Below are 25481 nucleotides of genomic sequence, written 5' to 3' on the forward strand. Positions count from 1 at the left end.
TTCTAACTTTGTATTCTAACTTTGTATTCTAACTTTGTATTCTAACTTTGTATTCTAACTTTGTATTCTAACTTTGTATTCTAACTTTGTATTCTAACTTTGTATTCTAACTTTGTATTCTAACTTTGTATTCTAACTTTGTATTCTAACTTTGTATTCTAACTTTGTATTCTAACTTTGTATTCTAACTTTGTATTCTAACTTTGTATTCTAACTTTGTATTCTAACTTTGTATTCTAACTTTGTATTCTAACTTTGTATTCTAACTTTGTATTCTAACTTTGTATTCTAACTTTGTATTCTAACTTTGTTTTTCTTTTTCATCAGGCCTCTCAGAGGATCAAAACATCAGCAAAATACACTGCAGGAACATACATTCTGCCATTTAACCCTGCTACATATGGTGAGGTAAGAACAGATAATGTGAAAGAGATTAGATGGTCCAGAGATTTGTTTGATACTTAAAACTGCTTGCTGGAACATTCAGGTTATTATCCCGTAGTCTGGACATGTAAGATAAAAAATAGTAAAGTAGAGGGTGAATCAAGCTGAGTAGTGAAAGAGGAAAGGGTTAGTTGAAGTACTGTCTGGTATAGGAAGAATAATCGATGCTTAACCACCACTAAATTTCCAGACTAAAATTCTGTCGCGTACAAGAAAGGTTTTCAAAACTTCTGCAACATGGAATCATTATCCATTGATTAGCTGATTTGCTTCATTTAATTCATGCACAATTATGTGTGATGCAGGAATGATGAATCTTGTGCAATGAGAGTTGTGCTGCTGTTAATTAGATTAGATTAGATTATGATTAGATTAGAGATACAGCACTGAAACAGGCCCTTCGGCCCACCGAGTCTGTGCCGAACATCAACCACCCATTTATACTAACCCTACACTAATCCCATATTCCTACCAAACATCCCCACCTGTCCCTATATTTCCCTACCACCTACCTATACTAGTGACAATTTATAATGGCCAATTTACCTATCAACCTGCAAGTCTTTTGGCTTGTGGGAGGAAACCGGAGCACCCGGAGAAAACCCACGCAGACACAGGGAGAACTTGCAAACTCCACACAGGCAGTACCCGGAATCGAACCCGGGTCCCTGGAGCTGTGAGGCTGCGGTGCTAACCACTGCGCCACTGAATTTTAGAGTTCAAGTTAAGCATTTTAATATTTATAATGGGCCAGGTTTATCAAATTGGACTTCGCATGAGGACTATTTTCATGCACTGAGGAGGAGTAGAAATTGTACCATTAAGGCTAAAATTGATTTAGTCATTCATTACAAGTGTAACTGTGCCTAATGTCACAGTGGTTATCACAATTAGGAACGGTTTCAGAAAACAAGGTTTCATTTTGAAATATGATTTTATTAGCTTTATTTTAAAATTATTATTGATTACTTAGAATATATTTGACCATATTAATCTTCAGGTTGGAAAATGACTCTCTCCCCTTTTTGCATTTCTCTTCAAATTAGACTGTAGCTATTCTTTTCTGTCCATCCCAAGTTCATGCAGAATACTCATTTATCGAAGCCCTCAAATTTTTTTCGCCAAAACTAACCTAGTTATTTCAGCTGGCTTTGTTCCATACCTTGTAAAGATAACGTTTTGCAAAAATATAACGGAAACCTTCTCTAAGGTTATATAATGCTGGTGGTTTAGAGTGCAGCTTTCTATATCACACCATGTAAACTTTTCAGTGCAAATGTGGAGTTCTTGCTCCAGGGCATAGCAGACTGAGATGTCTTACAAGGGATTAATCTCACACCTCTTTGATTTAACAGTGTGGTATGGAATCTGGTTTACAAAGTGTTCAGCGATTCTATTGTACTCTCTAGGCACTTTTTAAATCTACTTCACCTCCAATTTAAATGTTGAGAATGCAGGGATTCTCCTGTTCCCATTCTCTAAACATTCAATTTTCCAACTGTAAGGAAAGCTTTGCTCGTCTGTATCCAAATGTGTGTAGACCACTCCTAAATAAGATAGTTAAAGTTCCAACTAGACATGGCCAAGCTGTGTAAACAGGGTTCTGCTTGGCTGAAACACAAACTCTCAATATATTGGTATTTAAAACTCCCCTAATTTGTCAACATTTCTACCAAATTAGGTGCACTCACGTCTGTGTCAGAAAGTTTTGGTTTCACTCCAGTGACTTGAGCACACCAGTGCTCAGGTTTCAGTGCATGCTTTTTACTCCTCAGGAGCACACCTGTCATTAAGGTAGGAGGTGCAACTTTTTGTTCCAATTTTCTCTCCTTACGCATGGTCTGCCGAAGGTGGCAAATCAAGACGAGATACAGATGCGTAGGCAATGGCTCTCTGGGGCCTTGTTCAAGTGGAAGCCTGGACAGAGTTCTGACGCCAGGTCATCAACCTCAAATGTTAACTGTTTCCCCCTCCAGCCTGACCTGCTGAGTGTTTCCATTATTTTCTATTCTTTATTTCACATTTCCAGCATCTACAATATTTTGCTTGTGCTGAAGATCAATTTTGCTGTTATTAACCTTATTTTTAGCGCAACTGATTTTACCTTTTTCAAGCAGTGATTGCTAGATAGAGATTGAAAATGGGAATACTAGCTCATTTTCTCTCTCCTTTTCCACCACTCTCCCCTCCGGGCCAAGAACATTGAGTGCACCTGTCCATGCTTTGTTTTTTCCAAATGATCAGGTTTTCCAGTACAGACGGAAGATCCAAACCAGGAAGCTATGATAGCATGCAGTGCATTCTCTCACCAAATTATTTAGGGGGAAGTCCTTAGATTATTCCATAATGCCTCTGTTTTGAATTTGAGAATGGGAGGAAAGGAAATGGAGCTTCTTAGCCAGTGGAGAGATAAGCAGTATGATTTATTATTAATTCTGTCTGTGAGACTACCCAGTAAATAGATTTAATTAGGCTGCTGTGATAATCAATCAAGATGCTGGCAGTCATGCTGTCCTTTCTGTGAAATATTTATGCTAAATTTTATTTATGAACATTCACAAAAATCCTAATGTATCAAAATAATTTTATATTTGTGGTTGATACTACCTACGATAATTGTTTTTTCAAGAAAAGAAACTATATGTTTGATGTCCTAAAGAAATCTGAAAGACTGCATGAAGGAACAATGTAATTGATAATATTCCAGAATTTGTGACATCCACTGAATTGATTAAGCCCTGTTTAAATTAACTATTTTTTGGTCGCTCTGTGTTATTCGATTTCCATTCTGAATCCTCTCCCTATTTAATAGAATAGAATAGAAATATTTGCCAACACAGAGGTACAGCACCAACACCAAACTAATGGTGCCTTCTCAAAGCTGTGCACTGGAGTAAACTAACTGTTGTTACTTGCAACAACAGAGAGTTTTATAATGGGTTGAATCCAGAGCCATGTATTTGACGGCACCAAAAACATTTCTCCCCCTCCCATGGAGTTAAAAACTAAATAATTCTTTTCAGTTAAAAAAAATAAGTTAATTAACAATGTGGTTGTGTCTATAGATTATCCTCTATCTGCGAATGTGCTTGGCGCACAGCGCAGGGCTGGTATCCATATCTCAGAGTTTCGTTGACATGCAGGATCAAGCTCCAGCCATTGGTCGTTATGTCAGAAGTCTGGCTTCTGACACTTTCATTTCACCGTCGTCCTCAAAGAATGGAGAAATGAATTCAGTGCAAGTGTACATTGATCTTCTTGAGCGGTTACTATCAGCCATAGGAGGTGAGACCGATCAAAATATAGGTAGAACATAACTAATTGTGAACTTAATGTAATGCTGGCTTTTGAAGCATACACCAGAGCATGGGAAGTCACTGACTTGGGTCATTAGCAATGTTCCCTCTAAATTTTATATTTATTGTGCAAGGCCTGTTCATTTCATTTCAGTGCATCATTTGAATTATTTTGCACAACCATACACGCACATTATCTTAAACAGCACAACTTGTGAGCAGCCTGCGCAGTACCTTCCAGGTTGCCTTGCATCCATGCATGCGCATAACTTAGAGGGAACAGTGGTCATTAGCAACTGCATGCCATTTCTTTAGGTTTTTCTGTGCTCCCAGCAACGACCAGAATCCCATTTGTCATTGACATGTGTCTCCATTACTATTGTCAATCAAGATGCCGGTGGTCCTGCTGTCCTTTCTGTGTAATATTTGTGCTTAATTTTATTTATGCACATTCACAAAAATCCTAATGTATCAAAATCATATTTATATTTGTGGTTGATACAACCTACGATAATTCTGTGTCCTAACGTACAAAATAAACAAAATGCATGTTTTAACAAGCATTGACCTACTGAAATGTACCATGCGCTGCTAAGTGATTATTATTATCTTGGGCAACATGTTGAATGTACATTTTATTAACCAACAGATGATTTAACAAAGAACAGGTAAATGAATGGTACATAGGTTGGCCACCATTTTGTAGTAGTTACAAATACAGGCAATGGCCACGAACCAGCCAGGAACCCTTGTAGATTACAAGTTTCCAAATAAAAGACGGCTTGATGCATACATGCGGGAGAAGATTAGATTAGAGATACAGCACTGAAACAGGCCCTTCAGCCCACCGAGTCTGTGCCGACCATCAACCACCCATTTATACTAATCCTACACTAATCCCATATTCCTACCAAACATCCCCACCTGTCCCTATATTTCCCTACCACCTACCTATACTAGTGACAATTTATAATGGCCAATTTACCTATCAACCTGCAAGTCTTTTGGCTTGTGGGAGGAAACCGGAGCACCCGGAGAAAACCCACGCAGACACAGGGAGAACTTGCAAACTCCACACAGGCAGTACCCGGAATCGAACCCGGGTCCCTGGAGCTGTGAGGCTGCAGTGCTATCCACTGCGCCACTGTGCCGCCCAAGAGGGTATGGGTATAGGGTGGAAGGAAGTTTGTGGACTGTATAAACACCGGCACCGACCATTTGGGCACAACGATCTGTTTCTGTGCTTAAGATGCTATATAATTTGTTGTGTATGGATTGTAACAGCAAATTTAGCATTTCTGTTGAAGCATTGGTGGCTTCACTTCACAGCTTAGTACCTGGTCTCATACTGATCGGTGCAATTCATGATTGAAAGAGAAAAATTAAGAATCTATTCCAAATTCCTGCAACAGAACATAGAGGAGTAGGCAGAGAGGTGACAGATGGGATTTAATACTGACAAATGAGGTGATGCATTTTAGCAGAAGGAATAGGGAGACGTAATATATACTTAATGGTACAGTTCTGAAGAGTGTGCGGGAACAGAGGGACCTGGGGGTGCATGTACATGATTTTTGAAGTTGGCAGGACATATTGAGAGATTGGTTAGTAAATATATGGGATCTTGGGCTTTATAAATAATCATTGAGTACAAAAGCAGGGGAGGTATGCTGAACCGTTAAAAATCTCTGGCTAGGCCCCAACTGAAGTATTGGGTCCAGTTCAGGAAGGGTGTGAGGATCCTTGAGAGGGTACAGAGGATATTTACCAGAATGGTTCCAGGGATGGAGGATTTTAGTTACAAGCTGAGGTTTGAAAAGCTGGTTTTGTTCTCCTAACAGAGGGGATTGAGAGGAGATACAATAGAAATGTGCAAGATTATGACAGGCTTAGTTAGGTTAGACAAGGAAAAACTGTTCCCATTAACAAATAGTACTCGGGCTAGGGGACACAGATTGAAGATTTTGGGCAAAATATGCAGGGGGAATATGAGGAAGCACTTTTTTACGCAGCGGTTGGTAATGACCTGGAACTCGCTGCCCACAAGAGTGGTGGAAGCGGAGAGCATCACTGGTTTCAAGCAGATGTTGGTTGGTCACTTGAGAGAAATAGACTTGCAAGGCTGCAGGGATTGAGTGGGGGAGTGGGACTGACAGGAGAGCTCCGTGGAGAGCCAGTATGGACTCTGGGCCAAACGGCCTCCTTCTGTACTGTAAATGAGTGACTCCAGACTCACTTCATAACACATAACAGGAATAGATAATGAAAATTCCAAGACCATTGCAGGTAACCAAGTGCTGAGTTTTGTGCCACAAAATTGATTATTGGTACATTGATGTAAGATCCTCTTTCTGTAGCTTAAATAAATTGAATGAACGATCCAGAAGAATGAGGTGCCTGTTGGTGAAAGCAGGTGTTACATTGATAAACTAGTAATGTGCTGGAGTTGTCGTACTTGGGTTTGTGGACATGAGATGCTACACATTGACTGACGTCCTGATTACTGTGTGGGGGGACATAGCAGCTTCAGGGCCATGTTTGAGTTTTTTGGAAGGTGCATGTGCCTCGTGGATGAACCTTCTGATTTTTCTTGTATTCAGATAAACAACTTGGGTTGGATCAGAATATGTTTTTGAGTCAGCAATAAAACAAAATGCTCAAGATTAGAAAATTTGGGGTTTAATCAAAACACACAGAATATATTTGAAGTAAATACACAACTTTCTTCATAAAATATAATACCTAAAGGATGTGACTTGTATCATTAGCTGAGTCCTCAATGCTTCATCTTCTATGGAGCACCCTGTTTAGCTTCGTACGTGAAACAAGTGACTCAAATGGGATTCTACCTCACTGCTTAGTCCAGAGATGAATTGCCGCTTGCATTAAACAGGAGAAGTTGTGTATTACCAGAACTGCAGTTTGCCAACACAATTCTGGAGTTTAGTATTGGAATTCATTTTTCAGGGATGAGTGGGTATTGGGGTTAACTCTAAAATTACTTCTGCTCGAAGTGCAAATAATTGCAAAAATGCATCTACAGTTAATTTTGATCTTGATCGTTGTGTTGGCATGTACACAAAACTGGTACAGGATTGTGCCCTTGTATTCAAAGCTGCATATTGAAACTTGCCTGGAGTTTGTGAACTGGAAGAAACTGCTGTGGAAGCCCTTAAACACAGTATGTAGAATTGTAACTTAGACAAACCATAGTTTTGATTTCTGAGAAAGTGGATGCTGACTGGGTAACTGCACAGTAATGTTTTCGTGTTGCAAATAACAGAATCAATCCAATCAGTAAAAGACTAGGAACTGATGACTTTCGTTTGGGTTTTTTTTGCGACTGCAGGATGTAATTTCATGAGACAAAATATTTCCATTAATATTCTGCTTTGATTCTGTTACACTTCCTTTCTGTCTTTCTCCTGAAAATGTTAGGTTTGCCTGTGATGTACTGTCTATTGGAAGTAGTCTCAATCTATCCACAGAAATTGGCTGCACAGTTCACAGACAAAATAGATTGGATTAAGGTATGCTCATAATCTGCCAAAATAGCAGACTTTTTTGTGGAGGAACTTGAAATGGAAATGTTGAATACTATTTTTCAAACATTATAATTGTTGAGCTTAAATTTGTTTTCCACATTTTTACAAACGGAAATGCATTGAGCCAGCTTGGTTCAGTTGGTAGCACTCTTGCTTCTGGTTTAAGATTTCAAACTTGCTCCAGGATTTGAGTGCACAATCTAAGCTGACACTCTACTGTCAGACTGAAAGATTGTTGCCCTGTTGCAAGTTGCCATCTTTTGGTTGAGCTATTAAGCTGATGCCCTATCTGCCCCAATTCAGGTGGATGTCAAAGGTACCATGGAACTGTTTGAGGAAAACTAGTGAGCTCTGCTGGCCAGTATTTCTCTGTTAGCTATCACCACCAAAAACAGATTAGTTGGTCAGTCATGTCATGGCTGTTTGTGGGATGTTACTTTTCACAAATTGGTTGCTGCATTTCCCCACATAGTAATGAACACAGTTTGAGACATTTCTGGAAGATGTTAAAAAAATAAAAGGCCACAAAAAAAGTTAGTCTTTTTGAGAACCTCTTGACAAAACTGTTCATTTGACTAATGTTAAATGTAATCTACTATAAATCTAGAAACATTTGAATGTAATATCATTGATTTTGGATGGAACAAAATTTAATTTTTCCCCAATGGCAATTTTTATCCAGAACCAAAGTTTAACTATATTTTTCCAAATTTGTTTCCTGACCATCTTGAGCATTGACTTGATTTTGGACTTTTTTTTTAAATTGCCTTCAAAGTTTACGTTCTGGAAAAAATTCTGGAATAACCTTTCTTGAAATAAGAAATATAATTGATAAATATTTCTCCCCCACCCCATCCCTTTCAAAAGGGTCTTATGAACACAAACAAAGATGAGATCCGTGAGCTGGCAGCAGAGCTTTATGCAGTGGTTCTGTCCACTATGTCTGGGAATGACCTGCACTTGGCTGTTCAGAATCTTATTAAGAGCACGAAGGATGGTGTAAGTATTCATTTTAATTAGTTAAGTGTCATTACTGTTGCTGAACGTTGCCAATTACCTTTAACTGCTCCCTCTTTCCTTCTTTGAGCCTACTCAGGCTGCACTTACTTCCTAAGAGGAAGGATAGACAAATCCAAATGGATCACACCCTTGTCTCCCAGAGACCAATTACAGAATTGCCTTGACAGTGAACTTAAGTCACTTAATTTTTTTCAATTCATGGCATTTTCTTTTTAATAAATTTTGGGGATGTTTGCGTTGCTGGCAAGGCCAGCATTTATTGCCCATCCCCAGTTATCCTTGAGAAGTTGGTGGTGGCATGCTGCCTTCTTGAGCGTTGCAGTCCATGTAGTGAAGGAGCTCCCACTGTGCTGTTAGGTAGGGAGTTCCAGGACTTTGACCCAGTAGCAATGAAGGAATAGCTGATACCTGTCCACATCAGGATGGCGTGTGATTTGGAGGGGAACTTGGAGGTGGTAGGGTTCCCCTACATCTGCTGCCCTTGTCCTTCTAGGTGGTGGAGGTCGCAGGTTTGGGAGGTGCTGCCAAAGAAATCTTTGTGAGTTGCTGTACTGCACCAGGTAGTAGTACCGGTTACAACTGGAATGTTGATGGAGTGAGTGGATATTTAAGCTAGTAGATGTGGTGCTAATTGAGCTTTGTCCTTGATGAGCTTTAATGTTGTAACTGCACGCATCCTGGCAAGTAGGGAGTATTCCATTGCGCTTTTGAATAGTACTTTAAAGGTGGTGGTGATTGCAGTGTCCAGGGTTGACCCACTCACTGCATAACATCCAGCCTCTGACCTGCTCCAGTAGCCATGACATTTACTGAAGAGCCACTGGAAGGCCAGCTAATGCAGTCTACCACAGAAACAGTTAGTCATTACTTGAAATATAACTCTGCATTGTCTTTGAATATATTTTTCGTGAGTGCACCTGATCTATTTCCCTACCCCCAAATATTATTTTTTTACATCCAGTTAAGTCTGTGATGAATGGTGACCTTTGAATGTTAAGGAGGGATTCAGTAATAGTAATGCCATTGAATATCATGGGGAGGTGGTTAGGTGCTCTCATTAGAGATGGTCATTGCCTGACACTTGTGTGATGCAAGGTTTCTTGCCACTTATCAGCCCAAGCCTGGATATTGTGCAGGTCTAGCTGCATGTGGGCACAGACTGCTTCATTATCTCGGGAGTTGTCAGTGGAATTCAGGTCCTTTATCCATGTTTGGTCCAAAGGTCTAATAAGGTGTGGAGGAGTGGTCCTGGTGAAACCCAAAATGAGCATCACCAAGTAGGTTATTGGTGAGTAAATGCCACTTGAAAGCACTTTTGATGACTTCTTCCACACTTGGCTGATGATTTGGAGTAAATTGATGGGGTGATAGTTGACTTGATTGTATTTGCCCTGCTTTTTGTGGGCACAATATACTTGGAAATTTTCGGGCAGAGGCCAGTGTTGCAACTGTACCGGAACACCTTTTCAAGGGGTGCAGCTAGTTCTTCGTGACAGCTGGGATAGTGCTGTGTCTGGTGTGCTCAACCATTCCTTGATGTTACATGTGATTGAGTATAACAAGAAAACAAGAGAAATAAAGTAACAAACCTTTCTTTGTAACTTTCACATTCTACTTTTCATAGAGCCCTGAGACACAGCATGGAGCTTTGTTGGCTTTAGGATATATGATAGGACGGTACCTGGCCAGAAAGAAGAATCCAAATTTAGATATCCAAGATATGGAACAGTCGGATACTGAAGAGCCACTGGAAGACCAGCTAATCCAGTCTACCACAGAAACAATTAGTAATTAGCTTGAACTATAACTCTGCATTGTCTTTACATAGTTTTTTTGAGTGCACCTGATCTAACTATTGAGCAGTTTTTCTCGTTGTGAATTTTCTTAGCTCCACATTTTTTTTTTAGCTCCATTAAGGATAATTTAAGCTACTTTTTATGTTAAAGCATTTTTGAAAGTTTGAGGTTGTTTGGATTTCCACCTGACATTTAGAAAAATTCTTGAGCATGGCAGTGCCGGTGGGCACTTACCCAGAATAGTTTCAAAAAGCATAAGGCTCAGCCTACAATTCCAGAGATTGCCATGTGAAATCTTGCCTGAAAGGCACAATGCAAAATGAGTCTTCTAGACCAGAAAAACTAAAGAAGGATTCAACATGGGTGAAATGCCCAGATATAGTGATTTTCCCAGTTTTCTTCCACTTTTTATGCATTTAGTCCTATGGTGGTAGCTGCATGGTGACCAGACCTCTGCAGCTGCTTGTCACACTGGTGAGAGGTCTGTCTCCGTTTGTCGATCTGCATGCAGCATGTACCCACGTGTGGAACCTCCTGGCCTTTACCTCCGCAGCCACACTAGGCATCTTGGCTGACTCTAACTTTGAACTTAAACAGCACACATTGAACAGTTGGAGAATGAATTTATGCTGCAGATCAGTGTGCAAACTACCTGTCAATAGTATTTTGTTTTTGCAGGGTGGGTGACTGCAGATTGTCCTCCAGGCTGGATATAAAGTGCCAGCTTCATTGCAGTGCACACAGTAGCTGCAGGGTACATTTAACCTCAGTGTAACATATGCTACTGAAGTTCCTGAAAAAGAAGACCCAATATTACAATTCCTACAATAAATGGCAGTTTTTTGTAAATAGTGGCACATATTATTGTCATATTTGTAGACTGATAATTTATCCTTTCCTTTTAAGTATGGAATATAGTTACTAAAATATGTTTTATTTATTATATGTGTACACTGTTTTAAAGAAATATATTTCAGCTTCATTTTTAGATGATACATCCCCTTCTCTGGCCATGGCTGCTTGCATAGCGGTTGGTGAAATTGGGAGGAATGGTGCTTTACCCATCATAAATGAAGGCCCTGGGTTCACAAAACTGCACTTAGTGGAGAGCTTGCTGGCTAAAATCCGCTCAGGCAAGGAGAGTAACAAGGTAAGGGTTAATCTTTATAGTGAAAATCCTTATCTTGCATTATTTTATTTCAAGAAGGAATACGCAAGCATCATATCTACAGTTAGCACAGTCATCAATTATTAAATGTATCATTCATATGAACTAGGAGCAGGAGTAGGTTAGTCGGTGGGAGAGGGGGACAGGGGGGAGAGAGCGGGAGGTGGGTCAGAGAGAGAGAGGGAGCGAGAGGTGGGTCAGAGAGAGAGAGGGAGCGAGAGGTGGGTCAGAGAGAGAGAGGGAGCGAGAGGTGGGTCAGAGAGAGAGAGGGAGCGAGAGGTGGGTCAGAGAGAGAGAGGGAGCGAGAGGTGGGTCAGAGAGAGAGAGGGAGCGAGAGGTGGGTCAGAGAGAGAGAGGGAGCGAGAGGTGGGTCAGAGAGAGAGAGGGAGCGAGAGGTGGGTCAGAGAGAGAGAGGGAGCGAGAGGTGGGTCAGAGAGAGAGAGGGAGCGAGAGGTGGGTCAGAGAGAGAGAGGGAGCGAGAGGTGGGTCAGAGAGAGAGAGGGAGCGAGAGGTGGGTCAGAGAGAGAGAGGGAGCGAGAGGTGGGTCAGAGAGAGAGAGGGAGCGAGAGGTGGGTCAGAGAGAGAGAGGGAGCGAGAGGTGGGTCAGAGAGAGAGAGGGAGCGAGAGGTGGGTCAGAGAGAGAGAGGGAGCGAGAGGTGGGTCAGAGAGAGAGAGGGAGCGAGAGGTGGGTCAGAGAGAGAGAGGGAGCGAGAGGTGGGTCAGAGAGAGAGAGGGAGCGAGAGGTGGGTCAGAGAGAGAGAGGGAGCGAGAGGTGGGTCAGAGAGAGAGAGGGAGCGAGAGGTGGGCCAGAGAGAGAGAGGGAGCGAGAGGTGGGCGGGCCAGAGAGAGAGAGGGAGCGAGAGGTGGGCGGGCCAGAGAGAGAGGGAGCGAGAGGTGGGCGGGCCAGAGAGAAAGGGAGCGAGAGGTGGGCGGGCCAGAGAGAGAGGGACTGGGAGGGGGGGTGTCGAGGGCTGAGAGAGAGGGGGGGACGGCGTTGACAAAGAGGAGGGGTGGAGAGGGACGTGGGGAGAGAGAAGGACAGAGAGAAAGTGAGGAGAGAGGGGGGAAAAAGAGAGTTGGAGAGTCAGTCATTTATTTACGGCACAGAAGGAGGACATTGGGTTCATAGAGTCCATGCCGGCTCGCGACGGAACTATGCAGTCAGTCCCACTCCCCAGCTTGATCCCCATAGTCCTGCAAGTCTATTTCTCTCAAGTGGCCATCCAACTTCCTCTTGAAGGCACTGATCGTCTCCGCTTCCACCACCTTTGTCGGCAACGACTTCTAGGTTACCACCACCCGTTGCGTAAAATTGTGCTTCCTCATATTCTCCCTGCATCTTTTGTCCAAAACTTTCAATCTGTGTCCCCTAGTCCTGGAGGAGAGAGGGTGGGGGCGGGAGTTGGAAGATAGATCAAGGTCTCTCCTGGCAGATGGAAATCTATTCAGAATACTCTACATCACTACATCAAGTGTGTGGGCAGAGATTGACTGCTTAAGCAAGCAAAAACAACTGTTTTTCTAGTTTCACTTCTCCACAGGTCACAACGTATATTTAACTTTTCACCTAGTTACCAGTACAGTCAATCTTAGACTTTCTTTATCCCAAAATATAATACATCAATCAGGTTTCTTCAATAAATTACAAAATTATCAGTTTATAATAAAAACAAGACATAACCAGTAATGAAGCAAAGCGTAACCACACAGTTTGAAATATGAAAATTACCTTTTTTACCTTAGACCCTCACTCACTCACACTCTCTCTCTCTCACACACGCACACACACTGGTTAACTGATAAAATAGAGATTTTCTTTTTAGAGCTCCCTTACAAAAAAAAACAGAAAAAGAGTACTTTGGCTAAATACTTGCTAATTCTTGAAGAAAAAAGAAGATATGGAAAGATGTCAGATGTCCTTTGTTTTGGTGTGGCATCCCAGATTCGCTTAGATGGCTGTCACTGGGATCTTCCGGGAACAGTTCCTTTCAGGTGACATTGAGGATTCATCCGCCAGGTTTTCCAGCGTCACAGGAGAAATGTGGCACAGGGGTTTCAGGCAGGCCTTTCGGGAGCAATGCAGCATCAGTTTCTCTATTTCTTACACTCGCTTCTCAGACCTTCCCAAAGAGATGGAAAAACTGGCAGGCTTTTCAAAGCTGGAAAAGGTTGAGTTGGGGTTTGCTCCCTTGGCAGGTTGATTTTTTAACTTCTTTTCAAAACACTGTCCATACCCCAACTGCCTGTCCAAAGCGAACCAAAAAAAACTCAGGCATCAAGCCTCCTGACCTCTATAAATCTTGACCTGTCACTTCTTTGTAAACATCTTTCCCCAGATCAAAAAGTCCCCATTCTGTACTTATCTGAAAATAGATGCCTTCCGGTAACCGTTGTTTACAGACCAAGTGCAAAAGACCCTCTGATGACCTCTTGTTTTTTAAAAAAAAAGCACAAATTCTAGCATCTATGGAATCCTTTCTTCAGTTTTAAAACAAACTTTAACAAAAAGATTGAAGTACTTTCGTAACGATTAGTCTTCTCATTTACAGCTTCTTGCACATTTGTTATTATTTTGATAGGATAAATTTTTAATGCCTTTATCTTTCTGAAATTTGCTCACTGGCCCCCCTATGTAGGACAAAAATTGTAAAGTTGCCCCCCTCCCCCATGCAAAAAGATTGGACACCCCTGCTCTCGTTCAATACCATCCTTGTAGCCTCTACTTTCAGGAATGATGCCTAGCAGAATATCATTGCCCACTAACTAACATTTGAAGAAGCAGCTTCCCTTATCAGTGGGAATAGGTAGAGAAAAGTATCCTTTTAAACTAGTTTTCATAATTTTATTTTGTTGAGATACCAAGGCCTTGAAATTGAGATCTCAGCTTATTAGCACTTAATGTGTTTTTAAATTCTGTTGTCTGCTATGTTTAACAAGGTGTTAGCTCTTGGTTATTGTGTCTTTAGATGGGAATTTATACAAGCATTTTAAGTGTTTGTATGCAATTTTGCAGCAGCACACTTTTAAGGGCTGCGTTTTTAATGGAATTTGTACAGGTTAGGTTGAGTGTATACAAATTTGCTAAATCTCACCCCAACTTATTACATTATGTAAAGCTATATATTATAGACTAGTTAGTAGACCAAGTAATGATTGAAATCTTGCAGTTGGCTGCACCAGATTATTGAATCATAGGATAGTTCAGAACAGAAGGAAGCCATTCAGCACATCAAGTCCACATGAAAGGCTATTACTTCAACTCAAAATTGGCACATAAGGGAGATTTTCAAGCAGAGAAGAGCCATGCAGACAATTCCTAGTGTCAGCAGACTGAATTATGAGGAAATACTGAAAAAATCTGGGCCTTTTACTCTTCTTAATCTTCAGAACCATCTTCTGCTCTGATATGGATGTGCTTCACAGTCAATAGATGGAAAATAGAAAATATCATCCCCAACTGTTAACCCATGCATTAATCAAATCTAATTATTAAATAAAAACACCATGCAATTATGGAATGTAGTTGTGTTCTATTTCTGTAGATGAAGGAGCGAGCAGTACAGACCCTGGGTTATTTACCTGTTGGAGATGGTGATTTTCCTCATCAAAAGAAAATCCTGCAAGGATTAATGAACTCAGTTGAGGTAAACATTGTACTTAACATATATTGAAAAGCAATATTCAATCCTCAAAACTGTACCATGCAATACAACTGTGAATTTGTGTTTGTCTTCATTCTCGAGATACAAGTGTCACTATCAAGACTGGCATCTATTACCCAGCACTAGTTGCTCTAGAGATAATGATGGTGAGCTGCAGCCTTGAACCATTTGCAGTCCATGTGGTGAAGGTACTCTCACAGTGTTGTTAGGTTGGGAATAGGGATTTTTAAAAAAATTCTTGGTATATGGGCGTCAAAAGCGCAACCAGCATTTATTGCTCAGCCCAAGGTTCTCTTGAGAAGGACGTGGCAAGGAAGGAGGCGGCAGCCTTGAACCGCTGCAGTCCGCATGGTGATGCAGTGCTGGATTTTGACCCAGTGATGAAGGAATGGCAGTATGTGTCCATGTCAGGATTGTGTGTGACTTGAAAGTAGTGAGTGATGTTCCCATGGGCCTGCTGTTCTTGTCCTTCTGGGTGGCGGAGGTTGCAGGTTTGGTTCATGCTCACAAAGAAGACTTTGGCGAGCTGTTGCAGAGCATCCTGTATGTTGTCAGTTTCAAGTTAAAAGCAAAATATTTTGAATGTAGATATATTAAAACGTCATGATTTGTATTATGATTTCAAAAATTGTTGATCAAAATGCAGCTACGACCTGGCAGCGTATCATCTATTTTAAACACGCAGCACCTTCTCTAATTCAAGAGCGCAGAAAATTCTGTCACATTCATCTGGCCAATGGGGGAAAGTTAGCTTCTTCCTGATTCTTCTTTCACAAGTTCAATTTATTCTTCACTTCATAATACCAGCTGGAAGCACAATGAGATCACAGTCCCATTGCTAGCAGTAGTTGAATATTACCACCACCCTTCAAAGTATCAAGAAAGAAAAAACACAATATAAATTGAGAGAACTGCAGTACTTATTCTTGCATGTGGTTTAATTTTAAGCTAGACGTTGGGCTATTCTGTCCATGCTCCGCTTGGCGCATTTCATACCAGGAGTAGGTTAGCCAGCCAGCAATGAGAGAAAAAATAGCTTTAGCAGCCAGTTCTCCATCTCTCACAGCTATTTCTCACTCTGAATCAATATATTAACTGCCTGCCAGATGCATATTTAAACAGGCACCATCTGTATTGTGTTAGCCTTGGCTCATTGGAAGCACCCTCGCCTCTGAATCAGAAGGTCATGGGTTCACTTCACTCCCACTCCTGAGACTTGAGCAAAAAATCAAGGCTGACACTGCAGTGCATTATTGAGGGAGTACTCCAATGTTGGAGGTGCTGTCTTTCAGATGAGATGTTAAACCACAGCCCCATTTGTCCTCTAAGGTGTATGTAAAAGATCCCAATGCACTGTTTCAAAGAGCAATGGAGTTTTCCTTCAGTGTCCTGGTCAACATTTATCTCTCAACTAAAACAGATTATCTGGTATTTATCACACTGCTGTTTGTAGGAGCTAGCTGTGTGCAAATTGTCTGTGGCATTTCTTACATTACAACAGTAAATATACATCCAAAAGTACTCTAAAATGCTTTGGGACCTCCTGAGGTCATGAAAGGATGCTATAGAAATGCAAGTCTGCCTGTCTGTCTTGAGAAGGATGTGGCAAGGATGGAGGTGGCAGCTCTCACAGCTCTGCTGAAATTAGCCAAAGGATCACTGTAGGTGAGCTCAAACTTGACTTTACTGCTTATCAGCTGGGATTTTTCCTGGTCCAAAGGATGGCATCTATTGCAAGTGTATGGGAAAGTTGACTGTTGATCACCTAATTTTTCCCAACAGGGGAGGATTGGTTTTGCCGAGCTCTAAAGAAAAATCCATGCTTGCAGTCTCAAACCGTACGGGTTTCTAATTATACCCAGAAACTGAAAACACAAATAAGGGATCTAAATTTTTTTTTTCCCCCAGGCAAAACAAATAGAGCTGCAGTTCACAGTCGGAGAAGCAATCACCAGTGCTGCGATAGGAACAAGTTCACTGGCAGCTCGCGATCTGTGGATGGTTGCTGAGGAGGAATACACCCCTCCAGTTGGTAAGTTGCAGATGGTATGTGTGTTTTAACCTGTTAACACAAACAAACTCAACATATAATCTCTGCAGCAAATTTCTGCAATTTTGACTTAACAGTCAAGAGGGAACAATATGAACCTTAGTAGTGATGATGGAGGTTTCACACAAGATGATTTTGTAAGAGAAGAATTTGAAATGAACTGCTTTGCAAAATTTGAAGCATGCTGGAGATTTTGATCAGATTGCCTCGGAGTACTGCAAACACTGCATCTGGTTCATATAAGCGTAGGATCAGGTGTGCATTTGCGTGAAATGTTTGTCAGAGAACAGTGATGAGTGCAATCCAGTGTTAATACTGTGAAGTACCCAATTTGGAGAGTACTGAATAGTTGACATTTTATTAATTGCTTAAAACTTTACAAGTGCCACTTGCTAGTACAGCCCTCACTTACGACTGGTGCAGTTTAATTTCAAATTATGAAGCAATTTGATGGGTGTCATTTTTGCACTATTCCTCATTATTCAGTAGTGCTGTGATATTCACAACACAGCATGCAGAAATATTTTATTCTACTTGCAATTTCAAACATTTTTCAAAATATGATTTTCCCATACTGTAAACGGCGGGGGAGGCTAAATGGAAAAGTTGTATGTCGTGAGACTGTTGGGAGAGGGGAAGCTCAGTTATTTTACTTGAAGAACTATCTAGTCTCATGCCAGGATAGAGTTAACAATGTTGATCTCTTTTTCCAGTTCTATCAATCAGTACAGATAAAAAAAAACTACCTACTTTGTACAAAACTGGCATACCATGTTTTCATGTGTGTATGTTGTTCGCTAATATGTTGTTTCATAGTACCTTTCACAAGATGTACAGTTTAAACATCTTGCAACAGTTGTATTCTTGACAAGGAGATGTCCTATTGCCCAAAGCTGGGATCGGAACAGAGCAAAGTGGGATCTGAAACTCGTGTAGGAATGGAAGTAAATCTGGGCATATCCAGGGTTAAAGGTGGAAAGGAGTAGGAGCTTTAGCAATGTTGATGTTCGTGTTTGACAGCCAAAAGCATCGCTAGTTTCTAAGTTAGCAGCTCAAATGTAGTATCCTATTGTGCCCCAATGTGGGCAGAGGGATGTAGCTAGGACAGTGGCAAGGCATGGAATTGGGGAGAGTAGCGAGAACTGAATGCGTCTCTGGGAGGGATGGAGTTGATCAGTTCTCGGTGGGCTTTTTAGGTAACGGAGCCTAGTTAGAGCACTCATAGCAAGCCTGTGAAGGAGTGGAGGCCAGGTAGCGTAGGGAAGTTTATTTTTTTTCCCCAACCGCCAATTGTGATCTGATTCAGCTGTACTAGTTGCAGCTCTTGAATTTTGAACACCCATTAACATTTTGGGTGGAAACTGTCATTACTATTCTCTCCTGAATAGAAGGATGTATTCATATAGTCTGGATGCATCTCACCAGCTCACCTGCTAATTTCAATGTCCTTTTTGTTTTAATCCTCAGCTGTAAAAGTAAATGATGTTGTTCCATGGGTTTTGGATGAAATCCTAAAGAAATACATCTTTAGTCCTAATCCCCATGTCCGCCAGGCTTCCTGCATCTGGCTTTTGTCGCTGGTGAAAAAACTGAGTCAACACAAAGAAATTAAAGTAAGGGCATTCAGTTATTTTGCAAAGATGATTTTAAAAAATTACCATAATTATTGAATACTTGTAGAGCTTTCCCATTGAATAATATTGTAAAATTTTGACACAATGTAACAAAATTTCTTTTAAACATGGGGTGGGATACAGACAGTCCTCTGGATTAATTTAGAGATAATAGAAATGGTTAGGATGTACTTTGTATTTGCTTTTTAAAAAAATAGGTTTTTCAAGAGTATGTTCATTAAAAGACTTTTAATTAATCTTACTAAGTAGAAATCATATTTCCCGATGACAAAACTGGAAGGTTATCATTGATATTAATTTTTAAAATAGTAAGGAATTTCAGAATGGTTCTTTTATGTAGGAATTCAGTATTGTAGTTTAGATAATGGATTTTTCCAAAACCTAGAACAATCTGATGAGTTGCACATGTGTAATATTTTCTTTACAGTCTCATTTAAAGGAAATTCAGAGTGCATTCATTTCGATTTTATCCGAGAATGATGGTAAGTTTATTGTACGTTTAATCTTGCCTGTACTGCAATTCTGTCACCAGTCAAAAAATCCTGGGCTTAAAGAGGGGCAAAAGGATCATTTATAAGAGTAAAGCTACTTTTCACTGGCACATAATGGTTTAGCATGAGTTATATTGAAGGCATTCAGTCTTTAAATGTCTGTTCCTCATTAACTTTCTCACCAGCAGCATGCATGTTTTTACTGAATCAGTCCAATTTACATCATTGCCTGCACCAGCAAAATCATAAATGTCCAGTGATGTTTCAAATTTAATAATACAGGAAATTGTGGTTAAGATTATCTAAATTTTTTCAAGTAATGAATAATTGTTGATTTTTTTTGTATTAAATTGTGGCGAGTCGAAGAGACTTAGTAGTTGGCAGGAAAAAAGACAGAGGCGCAAGGGGAGAGCCAACTGTGCAACAGCCCCAACAAACAAATTTCTCTGCAGCACCTGTGGAAGAGCCTGTTACTCCAGAATTGGCCTTTATAGCCACTCCAGGCGCTGCTTCACAAACCACTGACCACCTCCAGGCGCGTATCCATTGTCTCTCGAGATAAGGAGGCCCGAAAGAAAGAAGTTTAGTTTATTGTATACACTAATGACTGCAGCATTGAGTACATGACGTTCTGACAAGGATAAAAAAAAAACCTTAAAATGTTGTGCAACTGCCAGCAGGGTTTTTAGTTACCACAATAAATTTAGTCAGTGTACCAGGCTTTGCAGAAAAAAATAGCACTAAAACAGTATCATCCAGTGAAGAAAGCTGACAGTAAAGATATTGGCTCTAGGGAACCTACTGCATTCTGTAGGAATCTTTTGAGTAACTATTGAATAAATAACTGTCCAGGTTGATGCCTTGTGCTGATTTATTTGTTTGCTTAACATTGTAGAGCTGAGCCAAGATGTGGCATCTAAAGGTCTTGGTTTGGTATATGAACTAGGCAGTGAACAGGATCAACAGGAGCTGGTGTCTATTCTTGTGGAAACACTTATGACAGGGAAACGGTAAGAGTGCATTTTTCAGTTGGCAGGAATTTTTTTAAAGCTGTATAATTGGGTAACTACCCATAATGTTCAAGGTTTAAACATTAAAAAGTCCTTTTTCACTGCAATCAGAATATGCAGGTTTTTTGATTTAAATGTTTAAATTAAATTGTATTAATTAAAAAGTGTAATATAATAATCGATCACGGACAAAGCAACAGTTCCTGAATTGAGCATCTTGTTTCAAAATATGTTTCACTTCAGTAATTGCTGTTTTGCAACACTGGATTTCTGGAGTTAGTTCTTTTGCAAATAATTATTTTGGAATATACAAATTATTTTGGAATATGTAACCTATTGGTAATTGATCAATGCAATTGAATTGGTTTATTTACTGAAAAACTATCATTCCTCTTACAGGATTAAACAGGATCTGTCAGAAGACACTGAACTGTTTCAAGGAAGCACAATGGGCAAAACCCCTGATGGGTGAGAAAGACCAGGAATTATGATTTAATAACATTCTGGTATTTATAAAGCATTGAATGGAATGAACATTTCTAAAATTCTAAATTGCTGTTCATGTTGCATTAGAACAGCAAAATAGTTCCTGTGAAGCAAATCTGAATGTGGTATTCAGATTTAGATCAAGTTTTCTTGGTCATTCATAAAATATATTAAATCGAATTTGTAGCACAGAAATAGGTCATTCAACCCATCTGGTCAATGATAGTGTTTATGTTCCACACAAGCCTCCCCCCCACCTCTCTGAGTCATTTATGACACAGAAGGAGGCTATTCAGCCCATCAAGCCAATGCCAGCTCTCAACCTATCAGGATTTCCTTCTATTCCTTTCTCCCTCATGTACTTATCTAGCTTCTTAAATGCATCTATGATATTTGCTTCAACTATCCTTATCGTAGCAAGTTCCATATTTTTTCCACTGTCTGGGTAAAGAAGGTTCTCAATTTCCTATTGGATTTATTGGTGACCATCTTGTATTTATGGCCCCCAGTTTTGGTCTCCCCCACAAATTAAATAAATCTTAATTATTTTCAAAGCCATTAAATAACTCCTGCAATGCATCCATCACCTATCAATTTTAGTATTTCTTTTCCAAAGTCTTTTGTCAAATTTCCTGGCTAGAGTTCTGAAATGGTTGATCAAATTGCCCAAGTCTCAAAAATTCTAAATCAGCTCTCCCCAGTTTGGAAAGATAAACAGGTTTTTTTCCATGATTTCCATATATTTTGGCATCCTAATTTTAGTTGGACTATTTCTAGAGGAATTTTCCCACAGAAGGAAAATGTTACACATTAACTAAAAAAGGCTAGTGAACAAGGAAAATAGGTGAGTAATGTGTAAACAGGAAAAATACCTCCTAAAGTTCATACATTTTCTCCTTGAAAGATTTGAAAAATAAACTAAAATGCAAACAAAATAACAATTGGTGTCCATCGTGGAACCGCCAAAGGTAAAAAGTGGAAAGATTAACATTTTGGTAGAAACTGTCAGAAATTAAAAGGAAGGACAAATGAGCCGCATTAAAAGGACCCACTTTAAATGGAAGTCGTGACTCAATCGTAAGGCTTACTAATACAAGTATTTTATGGGTTTTATAAACTGAAAAAAAAAGTTAAAGTAGTCAAAAGTGCTGGATGATGTACAAAGTTAATCTCAGCCAGGCTGTCGAGAGGAATAAAGAAACTCTGAAGAGGGCATCACAGAACATGAAAGGGATAAATAGATAGGAAAAAAGAGCTACCTTCGGTCTCTACAGCTTTGTAAGCAGTGAAGGACGGGATATAAAGCTGGACAAAGTTGCAAAGATAGTGTCAAACAAGGCCATTGAATGTTGAGGGACAGAACCATTTCGGTCATGAGTAGGTGATGGGGCAGAAGGAATTTGAGCAGCGTTTTCATTTGAGATATCTGGCATCGGCCGTTTTAAGTTCAGTGATAAACTATGTAGTTGTTACTATATTTCTGTACGGCACCAAATCCTCCCTCCTACCACCGATTCCATATGGTGGTGAATATTTTTTCTGTTAGACTCTTCTGCTAAAACTGGTGAATGCAAGTGCTTATAGATATATCACTTCACGCTATCAACTGACTTTTGTTCTAAACCATCATTAGACAGGGACTGTCGACTTACAAAGAACTTTGCAGTCTTGCCAGTGACCTCAATCAACCTGACCTTGTTTACAAGTTCATGAACCTGGCCAATCACCATGCCATGTGGAACTCTCGAAAGGTAAATGACATTTCAGGAACTATTCGCCTTGTGCATTAGCAAGAATTATGGAAGTCCAACAAATAAAAGTAAGCGCCGTCGACCAGGTCTAATCATATGGATTGCTGGTATTTTGTGCTAGCAGCAAGGATGTGTGATGGTGCTGCTGTTATTAAATAACTGCTGCTTGTGCCTTCAGGGTGCTGCTTTTGGCTTCAACATCATAGCAACGAAGGCTGAAGAGCAGTTGGCTCCTTACTTATCTCAACTTATCCCACGTCTATATCGATATCGGTTTGATCCGAATTCTGGAATCCGGCAGGCAATGACCAGTATTTGGAATGCCCTTGTCACAGATAAAAGTGCTGTAAGTATGGGGTTTCATTCAGGTCCAAGATGTGTTTGGTTTGTTTTTTTGAGCTTGAGCTATTTAGGTAGCATTGTTCGGGGTCTTGTCATCCTCAGGCCCATTTGTTATTTCAGATTGTTTTATGCTACAAGGTGTTAAATTACTTAAGTCAAAATGCACTCACACAGGAGAAAGTTCATTTTTATTTCAAGTGACCTCCAGCACAACTGGATACCAGCACCAGGTGCTTTCATGTGGAAAAATTCATAGAGATGATGTCCCTTTAAGGGATGATGCTCCTATGATTCAACTTGCTTTCACTGTGTAAACAACGCACCATCTGTGCAGGATTACTTCTGTTTTACCTTTTCTGAAGGAATGTTCATTCAGCACTTAGTGTGTAATTTCCTCCCCCAGCCCCTCCCGCAGCAATCCATCTGTTGATACCTATTTTTGCCGATGTTATATTTTTTGTTTTCGCAATATAGGAGGTAAAATGTAAGACATTTAAAACTTAGTGATGGAGGAGCTGATTAACACCTTCACTGGATACAACAACTATATGAATTGCATGTATTTTTTTCTTAAATGCATGTTTCTCACATAATTAACCCATGTGCCAGCTTCTCCTTTTATGTAGGATGTGCTATAAGCTATATTTGTACTGTAGCTCTGTTTTAAAACTCATCCACTTTGGACAGTTATAGAAAGAGTTAATTGTATGTTTCTTTTAACAGATAGATACATACTTAAAGGAGATTCTTCAAGATCTAATAAACAATTTAACCAGCAACCTTTGGCGGGTTCGTGAATCCAGGTACTTACAACTGTTTCAGAAGTGCAGTATGGTCCTGTGTGATTGAAGTACAGTATCATGAATCTTGATTGTATCTGGGTTTCAGTGATACAGTTGTCCTTTGCATTTCTAGGTTAGGGAGGGGGATATTGGGCAGGTTTCCAGCCCTTCAGCAACCTGAACTGAAAAGTTAGGCTAACATGTGAAGAGCAGCCACTTGTGTGACCGCCAGCTGTATTCTGGCAAGGAATCAATGTCTTAAATAGAGGGGGAACAGAAAAGAATGACAGCATAAAGGAGTTTTGGTGGGAATGGGAAATAATTGTTGGGCAAATATTTAGTTACATTGTTATGTGATAATGAGATTATAGTCTAAATGCAAAGGTTAACCATCATTAAGAAAGCAAATGGAACGAATGAATTAATGGACAATTTGTAATTTTCCAGAGATGTAATTGCCTGTCTGTCCTTTTTGAGAAGGCATGTTGTCTGCTTTAAGCAGCAGTAAAATACTAATGCTCATTGATCTGGATTATTTATGTTTGTGTATGCCAGGTAGTTAATTGTTCAGTCCATTGTTGGCTGCAAGCAATTTGTCTTTTTTTGCAGGGGTGGGGTAAGGAGTAACTAAGGCTGTGTACCTGCACATAGCTGGCAATTTGAGAAAATTATAGCATTGAAGATGTTTGTGGAAGAGGATAGAGAGGAACACTAAATGAGGAAGATAAGTTTTTTGGATCTGAGTACCACCAGCTATAGAGAACTGAATAATTTAAATGATAATTAGGTTAAATCAGTTTTTTTAGGATGACATTGTCATAGTCATACAGGTTGACAGTGAACTATCATTAGATCACATTCCTAGGAAAACTCTTGGATAGAAAAGTAAAACGTCTGTTAGTCTGTTGCTTGAATAGAGTCTGACTGTTTATGTAAAATTCCGGACTGCAATATTTTCCTTGTAGTGTTTGGGGAAGGGAACTGTTTTGTTTTTGTGCTTACCTTTGCCTCCTTGTAAATTGGTATTGGTGCAACAGTGAGGGATCAGGATTGTGGGAAATGAACCTCAGCAAAGAAAAGTAATTTTGAGCTACAAACCTCCGAAACACAGCAAATATGGGAGACCGAATCATTTTTATTTTTTAAAAAACAATGAAATAGGATGAAAATTAAAACTTGCACCTTTAACAACCTCAGCACGTCCTAAAGCTCTTTACAGCCACTGGAGTACTTTTGAAGTGTAGTCACTGTTGTAATATAGGAATTGTGGCAGCCAATTTGCACACAGCATGGTCCAACTAACAGCAATGTGATAATGACCAGATAATCTGTTTCAGTGATGTTGGTTAAGGGATAAATATTGTCTCGGATACGTAGCCAAAATTCCCTGCTCTTCGAATAATGCTACGGGTTCTTTTATGTCCATCTGAGAACAGATGAGGCTTTGGTTTAACATCTCATCCAAAAGACCAGCACCTTTGACGGTGCAGCACTGGGAGTGTCAGCCTAGATTTTGTGTTCAAGTCCCTGGAGTGGGGCTTGAATCCACAACCTTCTGACTTTAGGCGAGGGTGTTGCACTGAGCCACACAAAAAGTCTGGAATATTTATTTCAATGTAATTGCTTCATTTTGTGAGTTACCTTGAATAATAAATGCAGATGAGATTCCATCATTCTAAAGAATATTTTTGTTTGTCTTGCAACAGCAGTATGATATTTATATGAACAATATTAATCAAAAATGCAATTTTTGATTTTAAGCACTTTTCAATCTTGCCTGTGAACAGAAACCTGCATAACATCTGAACAGTAAAGATGTTTAACAGCTGCCATTTGTTTTGATCAGATTTATTAGGTCTGTTCCTGTCTCCTCCCAATACTTGCATTTCAGTTAACTTGTCTTTTAACATTCTGAAAATTTAGCTCCATTAATACATCCATTTATTTGTATAAAAGTGCCTTCTGTGTTATTAAAAAATGGAATGTAGGTTTTTCCAACTTTAT

General features: G+C 39.9%; 1 protein-coding gene across 2 annotated transcripts in view; it reads left to right on the forward strand.

Moving 5' to 3' along the window:
- The window catches only part of ecpas (Ecm29 proteasome adaptor and scaffold), a 114879-nt gene that overhangs the window by 45860 nt on the left and 43538 nt on the right, over window positions 1–25481 (forward strand). For both annotated transcript variants that reach the window (XM_068030640.1, XM_068030641.1), the window contains exons 17-31: window positions 328–408; window positions 3510–3729; window positions 7179–7270; window positions 8153–8284; window positions 9930–10092; window positions 11079–11251; window positions 14812–14913; window positions 16840–16963; window positions 18449–18594; window positions 19043–19097; window positions 20002–20116; window positions 20516–20584; window positions 22236–22353; window positions 22532–22699; window positions 23419–23498. In XM_068030640.1, the coding sequence (XP_067886741.1) occupies window positions 328–408; window positions 3510–3729; window positions 7179–7270; window positions 8153–8284; window positions 9930–10092; window positions 11079–11251; window positions 14812–14913; window positions 16840–16963; window positions 18449–18594; window positions 19043–19097; window positions 20002–20116; window positions 20516–20584; window positions 22236–22353; window positions 22532–22699; window positions 23419–23498 (1838 nt within the window). The remainder of the gene's footprint in view (window positions 1–327; window positions 409–3509; window positions 3730–7178; window positions 7271–8152; window positions 8285–9929; window positions 10093–11078; window positions 11252–14811; window positions 14914–16839; window positions 16964–18448; window positions 18595–19042; window positions 19098–20001; window positions 20117–20515; window positions 20585–22235; window positions 22354–22531; window positions 22700–23418; window positions 23499–25481) is intronic.

The sequence above is a fragment of the Heterodontus francisci genome, chromosome 4, assembly GCF_036365525.1.
Source record: "Heterodontus francisci isolate sHetFra1 chromosome 4, sHetFra1.hap1, whole genome shotgun sequence".
Lineage (NCBI taxonomy): Eukaryota > Metazoa > Chordata > Chondrichthyes > Heterodontiformes > Heterodontidae > Heterodontus > Heterodontus francisci.